The following is a 20,391-nucleotide window of genomic DNA, read 5'->3' as shown; positions in this document are numbered from 1 at the left end:
GAATAACACATATTTTGTATATTTTATTTACTATATTCTAACAAAGTAAGCTAGAGAAAAGAAAATGTTATTAAGAAAATCAAAAGGAAGAGAAAATATACTTACTATTAAATAGAAGTGGATTATTATGAAGGTCTTCATTCTTGTCATTTTCAAGTTGAGTAGGTAGAGGTGGAGGAAGAGGAGGGATTGATCTTGCTGTCTCATGGGGTGGCAGAGGCAGAGGAGGTGGCAGGGGAGGCAGGCACACTCTTTGTAACTTTTATTGAAAAAGATCTGCATATAAGTGGACCTATGTAGTTCAAGCCCTTGTTCTTCAAGGGTCAGACAAACATAGAAAGCGTTCAAGAATATGAGGGAGTTTGTTTACAGTGAACCTTAGTGAGTACGGAGAGTCTGGTACAGTTAGTAGAGAGGATGCTAGAAGGGATCTGGTAGAGATAGAAACAAGCTAGCTATAGATTAGCATGAAGAGTAGATGGAAGACAAGATCTGTATTTAAGGAGCTGATTATGGGTTTATAAAGATGAAAAAAGCATGTGGCAGTAGTCTTAAAAAACTTTTAATGATGGTGATGGAAAATGGGGAGGAGGTAGAGGAAGAGGGAAATGGAGGAAATGTGAGTATAGAATGAGAACCAGCCCCCAGATTATCTTTGGTACATTGGGGTATTAGATAGCTTAGATTAATTTGTGGTAGGAACCCCCCAGATCTCAGTGCATTACTACAATAAAGGTTTATTTCTCATTTGTGTTGTCCGTTGTTGTTTGGCTGGGTCTTTGCTCGACATCCTCTACATTGTAGTACTGAGGCCAAAGGGCTAATCTGGGACATAGCCGAGGGAAAAGAGAAAATAGTGGAGCCACACAATGACTTTTAAAGCTTCAGCTGGGAAGTGGCACGTGTATCTTCTACATACATTCCAGGCCGAGCACAGTGGCTCACATCTGTAATCCCAGCACTTTAGGAGGCCGAGGCGGAAGGATTGCTTGAGCCCAGGAGTACTAGACCAGCCTGGGCAACAAAGTGAGACCTTGTCTCCACAAGGAAACTTAAAAAAGGAATTAGCCAGGTGTGGTGACACATACCTGTGGTCCTAGCTACGTGGGAGGCTGAAATGGGAGGATCACTTGAGCCTAGGACCTCAAGGCTTCAGTGAGCCATACCCATGCCACTGCACTCCAGCCTGGGTGACAGAGTGAGTCCCCATCTTAAAAAACAAAGACAAAAACAAACCTACACATGACCATGGCTAAACCTGGTATCAGTGAGTGGGAGGGAGAAGCCTTGGGCGGTTGTGCAGTAAATGTTTTTGAACAAATAATGTTATCTCCTGCTGTGGGATATTATACTATGAGGAAGCCACAGTTCAAGTGTAGGGTGCTTGTTGACAATTAAAACAGCATCCTAGCCTTTGGGCAGGAAAGAGATAAGTGGATGAGCCACAGCTAAATTTTCATCTATATTCAGGCTGCTGTTGTTGGTGCTGGGTTATGTCCAGAGAAATGAATGACTGTGTGTAAAAGGAAATGCAAAAGCCGGGCACGGTGGCTCATGCTTGTAATCCCAGCACTTTGGGAGGCCGAGGCGGGTGGATCACGAGGTCAGGAGATCGAGACCACGATGAAACCCCGTCTCTACTAAAAATACAAAAAATTAGCCGGGCGTGGTGGTGGGCGCCTGTAGTCCCAGCTACTTGGAGAGGCTGAGGCAGGAGAATGGCGTGAACCCGGGAGGCGGAGCTTGCAGTGAGCCAAGATTGCGCCACTGCACTCCAGCCTGGGCGACAGAGCAAGACTCCGTCTCAAAAAAAAAAAAAAAGGAAATGCAAGAAGTTTATTCATAATTCATTACTTAACCTATAATGTTTATTACTTGCCTACTTTCAGTTACAATAAATTTTCGTAGTTTAAGAGAAATTATCATTGTTTAAAAAACAACAAAATTTAGTTTAATGGGGAACTCTCAATACCATTTAGAGAGCTCCTGCTTTTGTATCCTCCAAATCCTGTAATCCAGTTCTTTGTACATAAGTAAATTATTTTGTTAATTGAATGAATGAATGTATCTGTGAGGTTTTGCTGTACATACGTATAGTAGATTTATGTTATGTCTAGCACAGTGCCATGTCTTTTGGGGAAGTATGTCTCTTATTTTAAGGACATGAAGAGTATAAGCTAAAGAACTGAAGACATGTATCAACTATGGGAGATTTTTGGGTTACTCTCTAATGGGTTAAGGTTTTTAATTTATATCTGAGATATAGGCCGATTTTGGTACTGTTGTGTTTTTCTGTGCTAGGAGTTAGATTTTTATTTTAGTCTGACTATCTCAGATTCCTTCATCTGTTGCACTGGTAGTAAAAAGATAGTACAATCTGTATATGAAACAAGAATTGAAAGAGAGAGGTAGACTAAGCAGGAGAGTGAGAAAAGAAATAAAGGATGAAATCAAGATGACAGAGAAAATGAGATTTGATTAAGGTAAAGACACCATTGTTTCAGGAAACAGCATGGTTAGTGCAAGTATTTTTTTAACTGCCCCAAATAGTTGCTGCATTTTCTTGATATATATATATATATAATATATGATATATAAAATATTATATACATCTATATATGATATAAATCATATATCATATATACATTATATATAACAAATATAAATATATATATTTTTTTAAATCAGGTCTCCAGATTAACAGTGAGATTTTTGTCTTAACTTAGGTGTATACTCTTGATGTACCAGATGCATTCTATTACTGTTATAGTCCAGACCCTGGTAATGCAAAGGGAAAAGATGCCATTATGGAAGCAATGGCTGACCAGATAGTTACAGTGTGTGCCACCTTGGATGAAAATCCCGGAGTAAGATATAAAAGGTGAGACACTGAGCGTCTGCACATGTTATGCTTCCTATTTACCATTCATTATAGAGGTAAGTAATGTCTCTGTGTCTTTGCATATTGGTACAAAATTTATTTTCTTTGTATAATTACCATGCTCTACATATAGGAGATTTAAAGCTTGTGGTTTAAATTTCAGAATAGCAAATAGCTTCTGTTACTGAATTTCAGAGCCTAAATTTGGTACAATTTACAGACAGTTTTTCATCAGTTTAAAGAATGCTTAGAGGAAATGTCTTTATAGTCACATAGGGAATACAGTGTTACAGTTAATGTTTTTCATTAAATCACCAGCAAATTTAAATGACCATATTCTCTGGATACCTGTTACAATGTCTAAGTATCTATAGTATCTAATATCTGTGCCTATTCTAAAGAAATTTTGGGGTTTTCTTAAGGGGTAAAATCTAACTTTAGTACTATATACCTTGACTTATATACTTCTTTTTAAAAATGAAGTTTACTATAAAGTGCCTAAATTGTCTATACAGTAAGTCCTCACTTAATGTCGTTGATGGTTTCTTGTAAACTGACAAAACCAGTTTTACCATAGGCTAATTGATATAAACAAGAATTAAGTTCCTTGGTTATGTAATGTCACCAAACTTCTACATAAAGACCTGAAACACTTCTAATATTAAACATTGAAAGATATCTGACTATATGTACATTTAAGAAAGATTAATAAAAGCAGGATCATTTTTTGCCCAGTTATTCTAGTTCAGGCTCATTAGAAGGATGGCCAGAGCTCATCCCAGCAGCTCATGGCACAAGGCAGGAACTCACCCAGATTAGGATACCATCCCATTGCAGGGCAGACTACACACACATCCACGCTCACTCAGACTGGGACAGTTTAGACATGCCAGTTAACCAAACATGCTGCACATCTTTGGGATGTGGGAGGAAACCGGAGTACCAGGAGAAAACCCATGCAGACGTGGAGGGATCGTGCAAACGCCACACAGACAGTGGCCTCAGCCAGTAATCTTTTTTTTTTCCTCAGCATTATATTGAGATGACGAACAAAATGACATTATTTGAGGACGTGCTAGATATGGCGTAATAATTCATTCCAAAATGAACATATCCCTCTAACCCTACCAAGGTCAAAAAAATAGAACATTAACAGCATCTCAGAGGTCTCTCTCGTGATCCCTCCCAGCTCTCCCATCCCTTTTCTTCCCTAGAGATGACTACCATCTGACTTTTAACACATAGTTTAATTTTGCCTGATTTTGAACTGGTATAAATGGAACCACGTGATATTTTTTGTTTTTGACTTCTTTGCTCAACATTATTTTCTGAGAGTCATCCATGTTGTTTGTTGTGTGTGCCAGTCAGTTTTAGTTTTAATTTTGGTCTGCTAGTTCATGTGTGACCCTCTCGCCTCAGTTTCCTTATCTATGAAATAAGAATGATAATAATACCTACTATATACAGTTGTTTTTAGAATTAAATGAATTAATATCTGTAAAGCATTCAGCACTAATAAATATGGTAGTAAATATATTGCACTACTCATAATTATTACTCATTTGTCTTTCAAAAAATCCTTTAATTTGAACATTGGCATTTGTCAGGTTAGCTGGCTGAACTGTTTAATTTTAAATTCATGTAGTACTTTAAGTCACATTACTCTTCACTTACCATTTAAAAATTCCACTATTAGTACTTAGAAAAAGTATAGTGATCTCCTTGGAGATTAAGTTATCTCCTTAATTCAGGTATTAGCAGACAAGCTCTTTATTCATACCTTGGGTATTAGAAACATTCTTTTTCTTTCTTTCCTTTTTTTTTTGAGATTGGGTTCTCTCTATGTTGCCCAGGCTGGTCTCAAACTCCTGGGCTCAAGCAAGCTGGGATTACCTTTTTCTTGTAAGAGATGTGCTAATTACATTCTGGACTCAGTGGAGCTGAGCTAAGTGGTTTGGCTCCTGTTAAGAGTTTAGTAACTGTTGAAGCTTCTACTGTTGGTGATTGGTTACGTTCGGGGAAATGAGTAAATATAGCCAATTTATAATTTTATCGCTCACATAGGGGCTAGTTTTGAGTTATGCTAATAAATAATCTGTAATCCTGTCTTTTAAAATTCTACCTGTTTTAACAAAATATTCCTTTACGCTTTATAGACTTTAAAGTATAATTTTAAAATGAAGTTTCTTTCTTTTGAAAATATTGTACAAAGAGTTTAATGAATTACCCTTTATAGATGTTACATTATTTATTTTTAAGGTATAAAACCTAAAAATTCTGTAAAACTTTGAAGCCCTCACAATGAGACCTCCCATTTTTGAGGTTGTTGTGCTGGTGAAGAGCCTTTTTCTTTCTCTCTCTCTTTTTTCTTAAATAATTTTTGTGGATACATAGTAGGTGTATATATTTATGGGGTACATGACATATTTTGATACAGACATTTAATGCATAATAGTCACATCAGGGTAAACAGGATATCTGTCACCTCAAGCGTTTATCCTTTCTTTGTGATAAAAACAATTCTAGTCTTAGTTATTTTTTTTATTTTTATTTTTTATTATACTTTAGGTTTTAGGGTACATGTGCACAATGTGCAGGTTTGTTACATATGTATCCATGTGCCATGTTGATTTCCTGCACCCATTAGCTCGTCATTTAGCATTAGGTATATCTCCTAATGCTGTCCCCGCCCCCCCCCACCCCCCACCCCACAACAGTACCCGGAATGTGATGTTCCCCTTCCTGTGTCCATGAGTTCTCATTGTTCAATTCCCACCTATGAGTGAGAACATGCGGTGTTTGGTTTTTTGTCCTTGCGATAGTTTACTGAGAATGATGTTTTCCAGTTTCATCCATGTCCCTACAAAGGACACGAACTCATCATTTTTTATGGCTGCATAGTATTCCATGGTGTATATGTGCCACATTTTCTTAATCCAGTCTATTGTTGTTGGACATTTGGGTTGGTTCCAAGTCTTTGCTATTGTGAATAGTGCCGCAATAAACATACGTGTGCATGTGTCTTTATAGCAGCATGATTTATACTCCTTTGGGTATATACCCAGTAATGGGATGGCTGGGTCAAATGGTATTTCTAGTTCTAGATCCCTGAGGAATCGTTAAATGTAAATGGGCTAAATGCTCCAATTAAAAGACACAGACTGGCAAACTGGATAAGGAGTTAGTCTTAGTTATTTTTAAATGTACTGTAGTCACCTTGTTGTGCTATCAAATACTAGCTCTTACTCATTCTACCTATATTTTTGTACCCATTACCCATCCCCACTAAACTGTCACCCACCACTCCTGCCCCTTTCCAGCCTCTGGTAACCATCTTTCTACTTTCTCCATGAGTTCAATTGTTTTCATTTTTAGCTCCCAGAAGCAAGTGAGCACATGCGAAATGTTCTTTCAGTGCCTGGCTTATTCGCTTAACATGGTGACCGCCAGTTCCATCCATGTTGTTGTAAATGTCAAGATCCATTCTTTTTTATGGCTAAAACATTTGTTTCAGTGTTTGTAATAGTGTAATAAGAATGACTTATATGTCCATCTTTAAAGGAATCGATACATAGAATCCAATATAATCATGATGGAATACTATATAGGAGATAAAATGAATAAATCTGATGTGTGTCAGTGTCAATGTAGATAAATCTCACACACACACGCACACACACACATATGAAACAGAAATGACTAGAGGGAGAATACACATGAAATTAATTATAATGGTTGCCTTGGTTTGAGGCAGGGGTATGGGAGAGGACCAGGACTTAGGAGCAGAATAAAAGGAACTGCAACGTTACATGTAATATTTTATTTCCTTTATATTAAAAAATCTGAAGCAGATATGATAAGGTTTTTCCTTGTAAATTCCAAATATATCGATATAACATTATTTGATATATTATCTGAACTTTTACATGTTTATAAAATAATTTTTCATTTTGTAAACATTTTTAAAATTCCAGTTTAATTTTAGAATTAAACTTCATGATATTATAAGGTATATACTGAAAGGAAGATAATTGTTTGATCCTTTTTTCCATTCCTAGTAAACCTCTAGATAATGCCAGTAAGCTTGCACAGCTTGTTGAAAAAAAGCTTGAAGACTACTACAAGATTGATGAAAAGAGCCTAATAAAGGTAATGTATGCAAGGCAAGTAATGACTGTGCATAAAGTCTGTCTTATTTCTTTATAAGCCAAAGAAACTTGCTCATTCATTTTCTAGTATTGATTTGGGAGTCATTAACATAGATCTCCAATACTGATTTGAGAATCATTAACATACACAATTGTGCAAACCTTAATAGATGGTATGGTTTAGAGGGGAATCTATTAACTAACAGATTTTGAAGTCAGCACTGTGTCCAAATCTAGTTCTGCCGTTTAATTCATAGTTAATGTCTATTTGGGCAAATTATGTAACTTCTATGTAACTACATTTTCTTTTCTATAAAATGGGGATAATAAAAGAATACCTATTTTAAAAGTTATGATTAAATGAGTTAATACATGCAAAGTCCTTAGAATAATGCTTGCCAATGAGTAAACATTTAATAAATGTAGGAATTCCTAATATCACTAGTTCTGTGACCTTGAGTTTATTTTTCCATCTATGAAATAGATGAAATAATATATACCTTGCTAGGTGGTATGAGGATTAAGTTAGCATGTAAGTATTTGGCACCAATGGGAATTTAATAAGTGGCAGCCATTGTTATCCTATGGAAATAATATAATCAAAGACTAAGGTTGAAATCTGGGAAATAGCAGCGTTTACATGTGGGTGAGAGTATGAAGAGCTTGAGGAGACTGACAGAGGTGGTGCCAGAGGCCTAGGAAGCCATATTACAGTAGCTGGAGAATGAAGAAAAGGAACTGTTGCTAGTTTAGAAGAGGAGTTGTGCCAGGAAACCACCAATTACAATATTGTGTAAAAAGTGGAATGAGAGAAGGATACACAGAGTATAATGGGAATATAGTCCCGGGCTTATCTTCTAAACTGGAGTGTTGGAAGGCAACCCAGGAAGAAGAGGCCCTTTAGCTTGAAGAATGAGGTAACATGATAAACAGGGAGTTCATTGCATGGAAAACAGGATTCTTCAGGTAGAGGCAATAGAGAAAAAGGCAAAATCCACAATTAAACAATGTGGCTGGAATGGAAGGTATAAACTTAGATGTTAGGTTAGTTACCTGTTTTTGGTTTAGAGGCCTAGTGAAGGCTGTTATTCTGGTTGTAGTTTCGAAGACAATGGCTTAGTACACATCGTAGATAGTGAATAAATGTTTGTTGAATGAAGAGATATACAATCAAATATGCTTTTAGTCCTTCATGTTTTCAGTGGAGAAAGAGCAAAATCCACAAAAATTAAGCTTGTCCTTTCCACTCTTTCTGTCTGGAAAAGTAATCATCCTTCAAATACTTGATACCTTTCCTTTATTCAGGGACACCTGATAAAGTGATAAAGTGTCACCTCATTTTTGAAGCCTTTCCTGACTCTTCAGGCCAAGTGTTGTTTCCTCCCACATGCTATCATAAGCCCTAAGCCTGCTATAGAACTTACATTGCACTTTTTCCTGTTTATATTTCTGAAGATTCATAGCTCACATTTTTGAGGGCTTACTGTGCTGTGTTTCATGGTATGATTATATTTAACCTTTTCAGTAATCTTATAAGGCAAAGATTCCATAATTGTGTTTCATTTTACAAAGAGATTACTGCCATGTAAGCAGGATAAGCATTTTGTCCAAACTTGTACTGCAAGATTGTGGTCAAGACTGGACTCAAATTCAGACCTAGCTGATTTCCAAGGCTGTGCTCTGAACCACCATATCATACTGTCTCAAATTTTAATTAAATTAATGTGCTTAATTTTAAAATATTTTAAAAATTTAGCCTATAAAATTTACCTGTTATGTGTAAATAAATAGAAAATGTTTGTATAATGATCTGTAGTTATCTGTTATTGCTTTGAATACTAATCCAAAGAATTTATTACTTTTTAAAATGAAATATGAAAGATACTGACATTAACAATAAACGTTTCCAGCACTGTTATTCACTGTTTAGTGATTAGTGATGTTTGCGAATTAATGATAACAAGGCTTTCATTGTGATTTATCATCTTAGTTGGTGTCAGTACAGTCTTAAAATAGCATAACAGTTAAGAGCACAGACGTTGGAGCAAACCTGCATTTGAATCTCCATTCTGCCTCTTACTACCTGTATGATTTGGGCAAGTTAGTTCATTTCAGGCCGCAATGCCCTCATGGTCAACTGGAGATAATAATGCCTGTCTCACAGGATTACTAAAAGAATTAAATGAAATAATCCATGTATTTTTGTTTAGTAAAATGTCTAATACTTAGAGCTCAAATAGTAGCTACTATTCATGATTTATATCAGTTTTGGTGCTTTTGGAACGCAATTCATAAGAAAATAGATATAGGGCAAAGAAAATGTTACTTTTTTAAAAGGAATTTTCAGGCTATTATACAGTTGTCCCTTGGTAAACACAGAGGAGGGTTGGTTCCAGGACCTCTTGTGTATACCAAAATCCATGCATACTCAAGTCCTGCATCAGTGCAACAGAACCTACATATCTGGGAAGTCAGCCCTTCATACATGCAGGTTTCACATCCTGCAAATACTGTATTTTCTATCATTTAGTTGAAAAAACTCTGAGTATAAGTGTATCCATGCAGTTCAAACCCATGTTATTAAAGGTACCTTCTTACTCTAATTACAAAAGTAATTAGATTTTAGTGATGTAGTCTTCATTTTTTCTCTCTTGGGCTACTCAGATTTTTCTTTGTTTTATTATAACTTCGCATTCTTAAGACAATTAACCATTTGTTTTGTTTTGTTGTATGTTTGGTGGGGAAAAGGGACAGAACTTAGGAAAAGGGTGCTTTGTATTGTAAGCTATTGAAACTATGTTCACACTAAGCAATTGAAGCTGCTTAAGATGATTTTATCTTGTTATTCTAGGGTAAAACTCATTCACAGCTCTTAATAATTGATCGTGGCTTTGATCCTGTGTCCACTGTCCTGCATGAACTGACCTTTCAGGCAATGGCATATGATCTACTACCAATTGAGAATGATACATACAAGCAAGTATAACTTGAAGGGCATATAAAGGGCATATACAAACAGGATAGAATATGAGCATTTAATGATTTATATAGGCACCAGAAATCTGAAAGCCCCTGTAACCTTTTCTATTCAGAGACTTTATCCTTCTCTTATTCCTACAGTTATAGTCTTTGACAGATATGTTGACCTTGTAAATTAAAGCGTAATTTGATTGTTTTGGAGCATTTTTGGTGTGTTTGCTTCCTTAACTGTGTGTACAGCAGAGCTACATTTAAACACATGGAATTTGGCCCTTTTGCTTTTAAAAGTAAATACCAGGCTCACTATCATATTTATTGAAGGAGAAACCATATTCAGAATTGTTAGGCTATAATTGTTCTGAATCATACATTCAAAAGTGTATGTGTCTTATCAATATAATGTATTTTAAAAGATTGGAACACTAGAAAACTAAATAGGATGGCTATTGAGAACAACAGGCATAGTTTTACCATTTTGGTACCTTCTACTGAGTTAATCTTGGTATAAACATATTTACTTTAAAAGTCATGTCGAATAAAAACCTAAGTGAAAAATGAAATAGTTTTTCTATCAAGGAATCATCTTACTGTATCTCTGTATCATTTATGGTGTGTGTACGTGTTACATACATTACAAATGCTATTTGATATCATGATTTCTGAATCCAAACTGGTATTTGTCAGCTAAGATTTACTGCTTAAGTACAGTAATAAAAATGAAAATTAGTTTTCTGAAATTTTATGTTTAAACTAATTTGTTAGTTTTAAGATATGACACTTGTGATAGTTATGATACTGTTTTTTTCTTAAATATTGTTAAAATTTGTATTTTCTATTGTATTTTTATTGCATTCTGGTCAAATCTTGGTTTCTGAGTTTTTCTCTGTATTATCTGTATTAATGTTAGATAACATAGCTATTTTTCTAATATAAAAGTTATTTTTAAGCAGTTTATTCAGAGGGGATATTATTTACCTCTGTTACCCTGTAGGTCTCTAAACTTGCATTACTCAAGAGGTTTAGAAGAGAATTAATAAACCAATGGATAGTAAAGGATTTAGTTCCAGACCAAAGATATAGATTTTAGACGTTTCTAACCTAATATTTAAAATACGTATCTCTTTAGGTGTGCTGGCCAGCAAAGCAAGGTTTAATTTTTTTTAAGTAAAGACTTATTTTTTAAAAAGCTACTATACTCCCTTCTTTCTGAGTCAAAAACATTCAGAGATAAGAATTAGATGGGAGTAAAGCTCCCTGTGGTTTGCGCTCCATCACAATTTTTTTTTTTTTTTTTTTTTTTAGTAGAGGTGGGGTTTCCCATGTTGGCCAGGCCAGTCTTGAACTCCTGACCTCAGGTGATCCGCCTGCCTCGGCCTCTCAAAGTGCTGGGATTACAGGGGTGAGCCACCACACCCAGCCTTCATCACAATTTTTTATGGAAACAGAATACAAAGCAGCAGGAAGCTCTAAGTGTCCAGATTCAAGTTTTCATGTTGGTGACTTCTTTAAATTTTACTTTTTTTTTTTTCTTTTTTTGAGACAGAGTCTTACTCTGTCTCCCAGGCTGGAGTGCAGTGGCGCGATCTCGGCTCATTGCAGCCTTCGTCTCCTGAGTTCAAATGATTCCCGGCCTCAGCCTCCCAAGTAGCTGGGACTACAAGTGTGCACCACTGCGCCTGGCTCATTTTTGTGTTTTTAGTAGAAATGGGGTTTTGCTGTGTTGGCCAGGCTGGTCTCGAATTCCTGGCCTCAAATGATCCACCCACCTCGGCCTCCCAACTAAATTTACTTTTAAAATGGGATATTGATCACCTAAGTATTGTCAGGCTTGTTACTCTTATCTTTGTTTACAAATCACTTATAAGTCAAAGGTATTGTATAAGAACAAAGTGGTATTTTAAATGACAAAAGGGCTTTCATCCACAGTGCAGCCTTATATAATAGAGCACAGTGATTCTGTCTTTGGACATCTGTAATCCACACAGGTGGATGGTTTTATAGATTGATGTGTAACTTGTGGGGGTTATAGAAATGATTATATTCATATAGCGAAGTCTATATGTATTATTTGTAGTTCAGAGCTAGGAAAACTCAATGCAGTCCTTCCTGATCTTGACTCAGGAAATCAGTAGTTCCAAGGATGATTCAGTCTTGTCTAGTTCCACAAATGGAAGGAGGGTATCTGCATAAAAAGATAAGGGGAATCAGTCAGGTAGCCCATTTTGAATAGCTTCATGAATCCCTTAAATTGGTGCCCACTTCAGCAGAACTCATCAAAGCTATCACAATTTTTATGGCTTACATTAATTTTTTTCTCTCATTTTCTTTCTCATTCTGTAAAGGAGATGTGGTTATAGGGTTGGGGGAGAATAAAGAAACAGATGATAAATGTTTGTGAATTTTGTACCCATTCTGAAACACCTTCAGTATTTAATAGGTTATATTGGGGAGGATATTCCTGTTTTGTTTGAGTCAGTGTCTTGTGCTGTCACTCAGGCTGGAGTGCAGTGGTGCGATCTCTGCTCACTGCAAACTCCGCCTCCCAGGTTCAAGTGATTCTTCTGCCTCAGCCTCCAGAGTAACTGGGATTACAGGCGTGTGCCACTACACCCTGCTAAGTTTTTGTATTTTTTTTTTTAGAGACAGGGTTTCACCCTGTTAGCCAGGCTGGTTTTGAACTCCTGACCTCAAGTGATCCACCCACCTCGGCCTCCGAAAGTGCTAGAATTACAGGCGTGAGCCACTGCACCTGGCCGATATTCCTGTTCTTAATGGAGATTTGATAATTGTACTGTGGGTTATTAGCACACCATAACAGTGTTGTAGGCAATTAGAACACAAAGCGTTAGTATATTCAGTCTTGTTCTTAAAGTTAATTGTAGGACGTTGAATTTTTTTATAAGGTACAATTTTGCTGAACTACAACTCTAATAATGACACCTAAACTGAATATTTGAAAATGTCTTGGTAGGCTTAGGACTTATTTTTAATGTAAGGATAACAACATGCCTTAGTTTTGAGTAGGTATTCATTACCCCCCTAAAATAGTGGATTTTACTTTTCAGTTTCTTGAGTTGTGTCTTGAAATTACTGTTTGTAAAAATGTTTCTTTTGACTTTGGAGGGAAAAAAATCAAAAAGTTTTAGTGCTTCTGTCTACTTGTAGATATAAAACAGATGGAAAAGAAAAGGAGGCCGTCCTTGAAGAAGAAGATGACCTCTGGGTTAGAATTCGACATCGACATATCGCGGTTGTGTTAGAGTATGTGAACTCATTTTAATTTTTGTTCCATAATTTTGAGACACTATGTAATAGTACATTTTGTAACCTTAAAATAGTTCTGTAAAGAATTACATCTTAGAAATTTAAAGAATTCTCTCACAATTTGACAGGGAAATTCCCAAGCTTATGAAAGAAATTTCATCAACAAAGAAAGCAACAGAAGGAAAGGTAAGAGTCTTACTTAACTTTCAAAGTAATAGTGAAGGTGAATTTTAAAGTTTGTTTAAAATCTTTATTTTATTTCTTTAACTTTTTATTTTTGGAAAGTTCTAATACAGAGGTAGAGAATGAACTCCTACATACCCATTGCCTAGTTTCAATAGTTAACAACATTTTTGGCTGTCCTGCTTCATTAAAATTTTTTTATTTTATTTTATTTTTTGAGACAGAGTCTCACTCTGCCACGCAGGCTGGAGTGCAGTTGCGCCATCTCAGCTCACTGCAGTCTCCACCTCCCAGGCTCAAGTGATTCTTTTGCCTCAGGCACTCAAGTAGCTGGGATTACTGGTGTGCACCACCACACCTGGCTAATTTTTATATTTTTAGTAGTGACAAGGTTTTGCCATGTTGGCCAGGCTGGTATCAAACTCCTGGCCTCAAGTGATCTGCCCACTTTGGTGCTGGGTTTACAGGTGTGAGCCACTGTGCCTGGCCATAAAGTTTATTTTAAGGCCATTTAGTCAATTTTATCAATGCATTGTTGGGATTTTATATTCAGATATAATTTATAAGTAAAGCACACAAATCTTAAATTTATACTGGATAACTTTTACTTATATATATGCTTGAAACCACCACTTTAAATCAAGATACAGAACATTTTCATCATTCCAGAATATTCCCTCTTTTCCTTTCCCTGTCAGTACCCATCCTGCCAGAGGTAAACTCTGTTCTAATTTTCATCACCATAGATTGGGTTCTTGAACTTCACATAATGAGATTCACCTGTTACGTATTTTAGTAATTCATTTTTTTATTAGCGTATAGTAGTAATACCATTATGTAAATATACAACAATTTGTTCATCTTGTCTCCTTTTGATGGACATTTAGTTTTTTTCCAGTTTGGGATTATTATGAACAAAGCTGCTATGGATTTTTTTGTACATGTCATTTGGTGGACATACACACTCTTTCTCTTGGGTATATTAAGAGTAAAATTATTGGGTTATAGAGTAGGATTGTGTTTAGCTTTAATAGGTAATGCCAAAAGTTTTGCAAAGTGTTTGAACTGATTTACATCCCCATCAGCAATAATTGAGTGTTCTAGTTGCTCCATATTGCCACCAACACTTGCTAGATTCTTGTCTTTATTTTCAATTAAAATTTCATTGCATGAGGTGGTATCTTATTGTGGTTTTCATTTCAATTTCTCTAATGTTCTTGTGCATATTGACTATTAGGATATTCTGTTTTGTGAAGTGCCAATTGAAGGTCTTTTGCCCATTTTTAATTGAGTTGTCTGTTTTTCTTACTGATTTCTAGAAGTTATTTTCTGGATATGAGTTCTATACATGTATTTATGTATGTATTTATCTTTTGATGAACAGAAGATCTCAATTTTAATGAAATCTAATTTATCAATTTATTTCTTTTATACTTTCTCTGTGTCCTTAGGAGTCTTGGCTTACCCTGAGGTCATTAATATATTCTTCTGTTTTCTTCAGGAAGGCTGATCATTTTAGCTTTTACATTTAAGTCTATAATTCACTATATGAGTCCATTCTCGTGCTGCCATGAATAGATAGCTGAGACTGGGTGATTTATAAAGAAAAGGGGTTTAATTGACTCACAGTTCCACATGGCTGGAGAGGCCTCAGGAAACTTAACAATCATGGCAGAAGTCACCATGTCACAGGGCAGCAGGAGGGAGAATGAGTGCCAAGCAAAGGGGTAAGCCCCTTATAAAACCATCAGATTTTGTGTGAATGCACTATCACAAGAACAGTATGGGGCAAACCACCCCCATGATTCAGTTATCTCTACCTGGTCCTGCCCTTGACATGTGGAGATTATTACAGTTCAAGGTGAGATTTGGGTAGGGAAACAGAGCCAAACCATATCATTCTGCCCCTGGTACCTCCCATATCTCATGTCCTCACATTTCAAAACACAGTCATGCCCTTCCAATAGTCCCCTAGAGTCTTAACTCATTCCAGCATTAACCCAAAAGTCCAAGTCCAAAGTTTCATCTGAGATAAGGCAAGTCCCTTCTGCCTATGAGCCTATAAAATCAAAAACAAGTTAGTTACTTCCTAGATACAATGGAGGTACAGGCATTTGGTAAATACACCTATTCCAAATGGGAGAAATTGGCCATAACAGAGGGGCTTACAGGCCCCATGCAGGTCCAAAATCCAGTAGGGCAGTCATTAAATCTTAAAGTTCCAAAAGGATCTCCTTTGACTCCATGTCTCACATCTGGGTCATGTTGATGCAAAATGTGGGTTCCCATGGCCCTAGGCAGCTCTGCCCCTGTGGCTTTGCAGGATATAGCCCCTCTCCCAGCTGCTTTCATGGGCTGGTGTTGAGTGTACGCAGCCTTTCCAGGCACATGTTGCAAGCTGTTGGTGGATCTACTATTCTGGGATCTGGAGGATGGTGACCCACTTCTCACAGTTCACTAGGCAGTGCCCCAATGGCAACTGTGTGTGGGGGTTCCAACCCCACATTTCCCTTCTGCACTACCCTAGCAGAGGTTCTCCATGAGTGCTCCACCCCTGCAGCAAACTCCTGCCTGGACATCCAGACATTTCCATACATCCTCTGAAATCTAAGCAGAGGTTCCCAAACCTCGATTCTTGACTTCTACGCACCCTGTAAGCTCAACACCACGTGTAAGCCACCGGCTTGTGCCATCTGAAGCAATGACCTGAGTTCTACTTTGGCCCCTTTTAGCCACAGCTGGGATGCAGGATACCAAATCCCAAGACCGCACAAAGCAGCAAGGCTCTGAGCCTGACCCACGAAACCATTTTTTCCTCCTAGGCCTCTGGACCTGTGATGGGAGGGGCTACCACGAAGGTCTCTGACATGCCCTGGAGACATTTTCCCCATTGTTTTGGTGATTAACATTTGGCTCCTTGTTTCTTATGCAGATTTCAGCAGCCAGCTTGAATTTCTCCCCCGAAAATGGGTTTTTCTTTTCTATCACATCGTCAGGCTGCAGATTTTTCAAACTTTTATGCTCTGTCACCTCTTGAATAAATGACTGCTAAGAAATTCCTTCTTCCAGATAACCCTAAATCATCTCTCTCAAGATCAAAGTTCCCCAGATCTCTAGGGCAAGGGCAAAATGCCACTAATCTCTTTGCTAAAGCATAGCAAGAGTCACCTTTGCTCTAGTTCCCAAGAAGTTTCTCATCTCCATCTGATACCACCTCAGCCTAGACTTGATTATCCATATCACTGATGGCATTTTGGCCAAAATCACTCAAGTTTCTAGGAAGTTCCAAACTTTCCCACATTTTCCTGTCTTCTTCTGAGCCCTCCAAACTGTTCCAACCTCTGCCTGTTACCCAGTTCCAAAGTTGCTTCCCCACACTGCAGCACCCCACTCCTGGTACCAAAACTGTATTAGTCCATTCTCGTGCTTTTATGAAGAAATACCTGAGACTGGGTAATTTATAAAGAGATTCAGTTGACTCACAGTTCCACGTGGCTGCAGAGGCCTCAGGAAACTTACAGTCATGGTGGAAGGCACCTCTTCACAGGGTGGCAGGGGAGAGAAAGAATGCTGAGTGAAGGAGGAAGCCCTTTATAAGACCATCGGATCTCATGAGAACTCACTCACTATCACAAAAACATCATGGGGGAAACTGCCCCCATCATTCAGTTATCTCCACCTGGTCCTGCCCTTGACACATGGGGATTATTAAAATTCAAGGTGAGATTTGGGTGGAGACACAGAGCCAAACCATGCCATTCACTCAAATTAATTTTGATTTATGGTGTGAGTTAAAGGTCTAGCTTCATTTTATTTCCATATGCATATCTGATTACTCAAGCACTGTTTATTGTAAAGACCATCCTTTCACCATTGAGTTGCAGTAATGCATTTGTTGTAAATCAAGTGACCATAAATGTGTGGGTCTATGGACTCCATGTCCTTTTCCACGGTCAATTTGTCTATCTTTGTAACAAGACCACACTGTCTTAACTAGTGTACCTTTGTAATAGTTTTGAAATTTGGTAGTATAAGTCTTCCAGCTTTGTTCTTCAAGATTGTCTCAGCTGTTCACAACCTTTGTCTTTTAATACACATTTTAGATTCTGCTTGACAATTTCAACAGAAACATTTAATTTTGATTGGGATTACATGAATCTGTACACTAATTTGGGAAGAACTAACAAAAATATTGCATCTTCTGATCCAAGAACATAGAATATAGCTCCATTTATGTAGATAGTTTATCTCAGCCACATTTTATAATTTTCATTTTAGTGGTATTGCACATTTTTTCTTTGATTATTTCTAGGTATTTGATTTTTTGGTGTTATAAATGGTATTTTTTAAATTCCATTTTACTTTATTAGTATATAAAATGTGAATGATTTTTGTATATTCACCTTGGATCTGGTGACCTTGCTAAATTTATTTTTTAATTCTAGTACTTTGTTTATAGATTGGCTTTTTTGTTTTTAAGAGATCGGAACTCTGTTGGCCAGGCTAGTCTCAAAGTTCTGAGTTCAAGCAATCCTCCCACCCTTGCCTCCCTAGTAGCTGGGACTACAGGCAGGTACCAGTGCACCTAGCTGGATTTTTATATACACAGTAATATCATCTGTGAATAAAGAAAGTTTAGTCTCTTCCTTTCTAAATTAATCTTCCAGAGGTGTCCAAAGGAGAGAATACAGTCATGGGTTCTTAGTTTCTGTTTCGGCTAGTAAAGTCCCTTCTTTATCCCTCTTTTCCACTTATCACTAGAGACAGAAACTAAAAACCATGGCTTCAGGCTGCAAAAAGCCTAAAACAAAACAGAACAACAACAACAACAAAATAAGGCGGATTAGAGAAGCTTGTCATACGTTTCAAATTTTTTTTTTTAGTAGTTAATACCTCCTGGTTCTGGCTGATACCTCCAGTATAACATGAAATCTAACTGGTGATAATGAGCGTCCTTGTCACATTCCCAGCTTTATGGGAAATGAGTTCAGTATTTCATCATTAAGTATTATGTTAGTTTTAGGTAGTTTTCTTTTATCAAATTAAGGACGTTCCTTTCTATTCTTAGTTTGCCAACAGGTTTTTTGGTGTTTCTGGTTTTTTTTTTTTTTCTTTTTCTTTTTTTTTTCTTTTTCTTTTATCTTTTTTTTTTCTTTTTCTTTTATCTTTTTTTTTTCTTTTTCTTTCTTTTTTTTCTTTCTTTTTCTTGTTCTGTCACCAGGCTGGAGTGCAGTGGTGCAATCTCAACTCACTACAGCCTCAACCTCCCGGGCTCAAACGATCCTCCCACCTCAGGCCCCCAAGCAGCTGGGATTACAGGTGTGTACCACCACGCCCAGCTAATTTTTGTGTGTTTTTAGTAGAGACAGAATTTCACCATATTGCTCGGGCTGGTCTCGAACTCCTGAGCTCAGGCAATCCTCCTGCCTCAGCCTCTCGAAATGCTGAGATTACAGGTGTGAGCCACCACACCCAGCCTGTTTCTGTTTTCTTTTAATCAGGAAATTTCTATGTTGGATTTCATCAAAGGCATTTTGATATTGTCTTTTTTTCCCCTTTATTCTGTTAATGTGATGAATTACATTTATTGACTTACTAACATAAAAGTAACCATTTCTAGAATAAACTCCACTTGATCATGATGCATTATCCTTTTCCTCTGTCACTGGATTTTGTTTGCTAATATTTTGTTGTAGGATATTTGCTTCTATATTTATGAGAAATACTTTTCTGTAATAGTCCTTTTTTGTAATTTTCTTGTCAGGTTTTAGCAGCAAGATTATTTTGGTCTTATGAAATGAATTGTGATGCACACTTTGTCATTCCATTCTCTGAAAGAGTTTGTGTAAGATTGTTACTGCTTGTTCTATTGCTGCTTGAAAGAATTCACCATTGAAGCAGTTCAGGCATGGAGACTTCTTTATGGGGAGGTCTTTCGTTATAATTAATGATAAGTTATTTAATAGATATAGAACTATTTAGTTTTTTTTTTCTTGCATTAGTTTTGGGATATCGCATTTTTCAGGGATTTGTCTATTATGTCTAAGTTTTGAAATGTCCTCTCATCCTTTCAATATGTGTAGAATCTATAGTTAGATTTTATTTACTAATCTTGATATTGTTAATTTGTTTATTCCCCTATATATTATTAATATCCCCTGCAGTCCGGGTGCCGTGGCTCACGTCTGTAATCCCAGCACTTGGGGAGGCCAAGGCAGATGGATCACCTGAGGTCAGGAGTTTGAGACCAGTCTGGCCAACATGGTGAAACCCTGTCTCTACTAAAAAAAAAAATACAAAAATTAGCCGGGCTTGGTGGTGCATACCTGTATCCCAGCTACTCAGGAGGCTGAGGTAGGAGAATTGGTTGAACCTGGGAGACGGAGGTTGCAGTGAGCCAAGATAGCGCCACTGCACTTCAGCCTGGAGAAAAGAGTGAGACTCCGTGTAAAAAAAATAAAACAAAATCCACTGCATATGTTACTAATATTTCAAAGAACCAACATTTGTCTTTGTTGATTTTCACTCTTGTATGTTTTATATTTAATTAGCTGATTTTTACTCAGTTTTATTTACTTCCTTCAGCTTACTTTGTTTTAAATCAAGCTTGTCCAACCTGTGGCCCATGGGCCACATACAGCCCAGGACGGCTTTGAATGTGGCCCAACACAAATTTGTAAACTTTCCTAAACATTATGAGATGTTTTTGTGATTTTTTTTTAACCTCATCAGTTATCGTTAGTGTATTTTATATGTGCCCAAGACAATTCTTCTTCCAGTGTGGCCCGGGGAAGCCAAAATATTGGACACCCCTGCTTTAAATTTTTTCTTCTAGCTTCTTGAGTTGGAGTTTTAGAACATTGATTTCCAACCTTTCTTCTGTCCTATTGTATATATTTTATAGTTATTTCCATCTCAAACTTAGCTGCATCCCAG

At 37.0% G+C, this 20,391-nt stretch overlaps 1 protein-coding gene across 1 annotated transcript in view; it reads left to right on the top strand.

The window, feature by feature from the left end:
• Positions 1-20,391, top strand: part of STXBP3 (syntaxin binding protein 3) — a 65,651-nt gene that overhangs the window by 25,661 nt on the left and 19,599 nt on the right. The window contains exons 7-11 of the mRNA XM_032155177.2: positions 2,727-2,881; positions 6,940-7,030; positions 9,881-10,005; positions 13,174-13,269; positions 13,401-13,458. Coding sequence (XP_032011068.1) covers positions 2,727-2,881; positions 6,940-7,030; positions 9,881-10,005; positions 13,174-13,269; positions 13,401-13,458 — 525 coding nt within the window. The remainder of the gene's footprint in view (positions 1-2,726; positions 2,882-6,939; positions 7,031-9,880; positions 10,006-13,173; positions 13,270-13,400; positions 13,459-20,391) is intronic.

Source organism: Hylobates moloch, unplaced genomic scaffold (assembly GCF_009828535.3).
Source record: "Hylobates moloch isolate HMO894 unplaced genomic scaffold, HMol_V3 SCAFFOLD_5, whole genome shotgun sequence".
Lineage (NCBI taxonomy): Eukaryota > Metazoa > Chordata > Mammalia > Primates > Hylobatidae > Hylobates > Hylobates moloch.
This window is presented reverse-complemented; position numbering and strand designations above follow the sequence as displayed.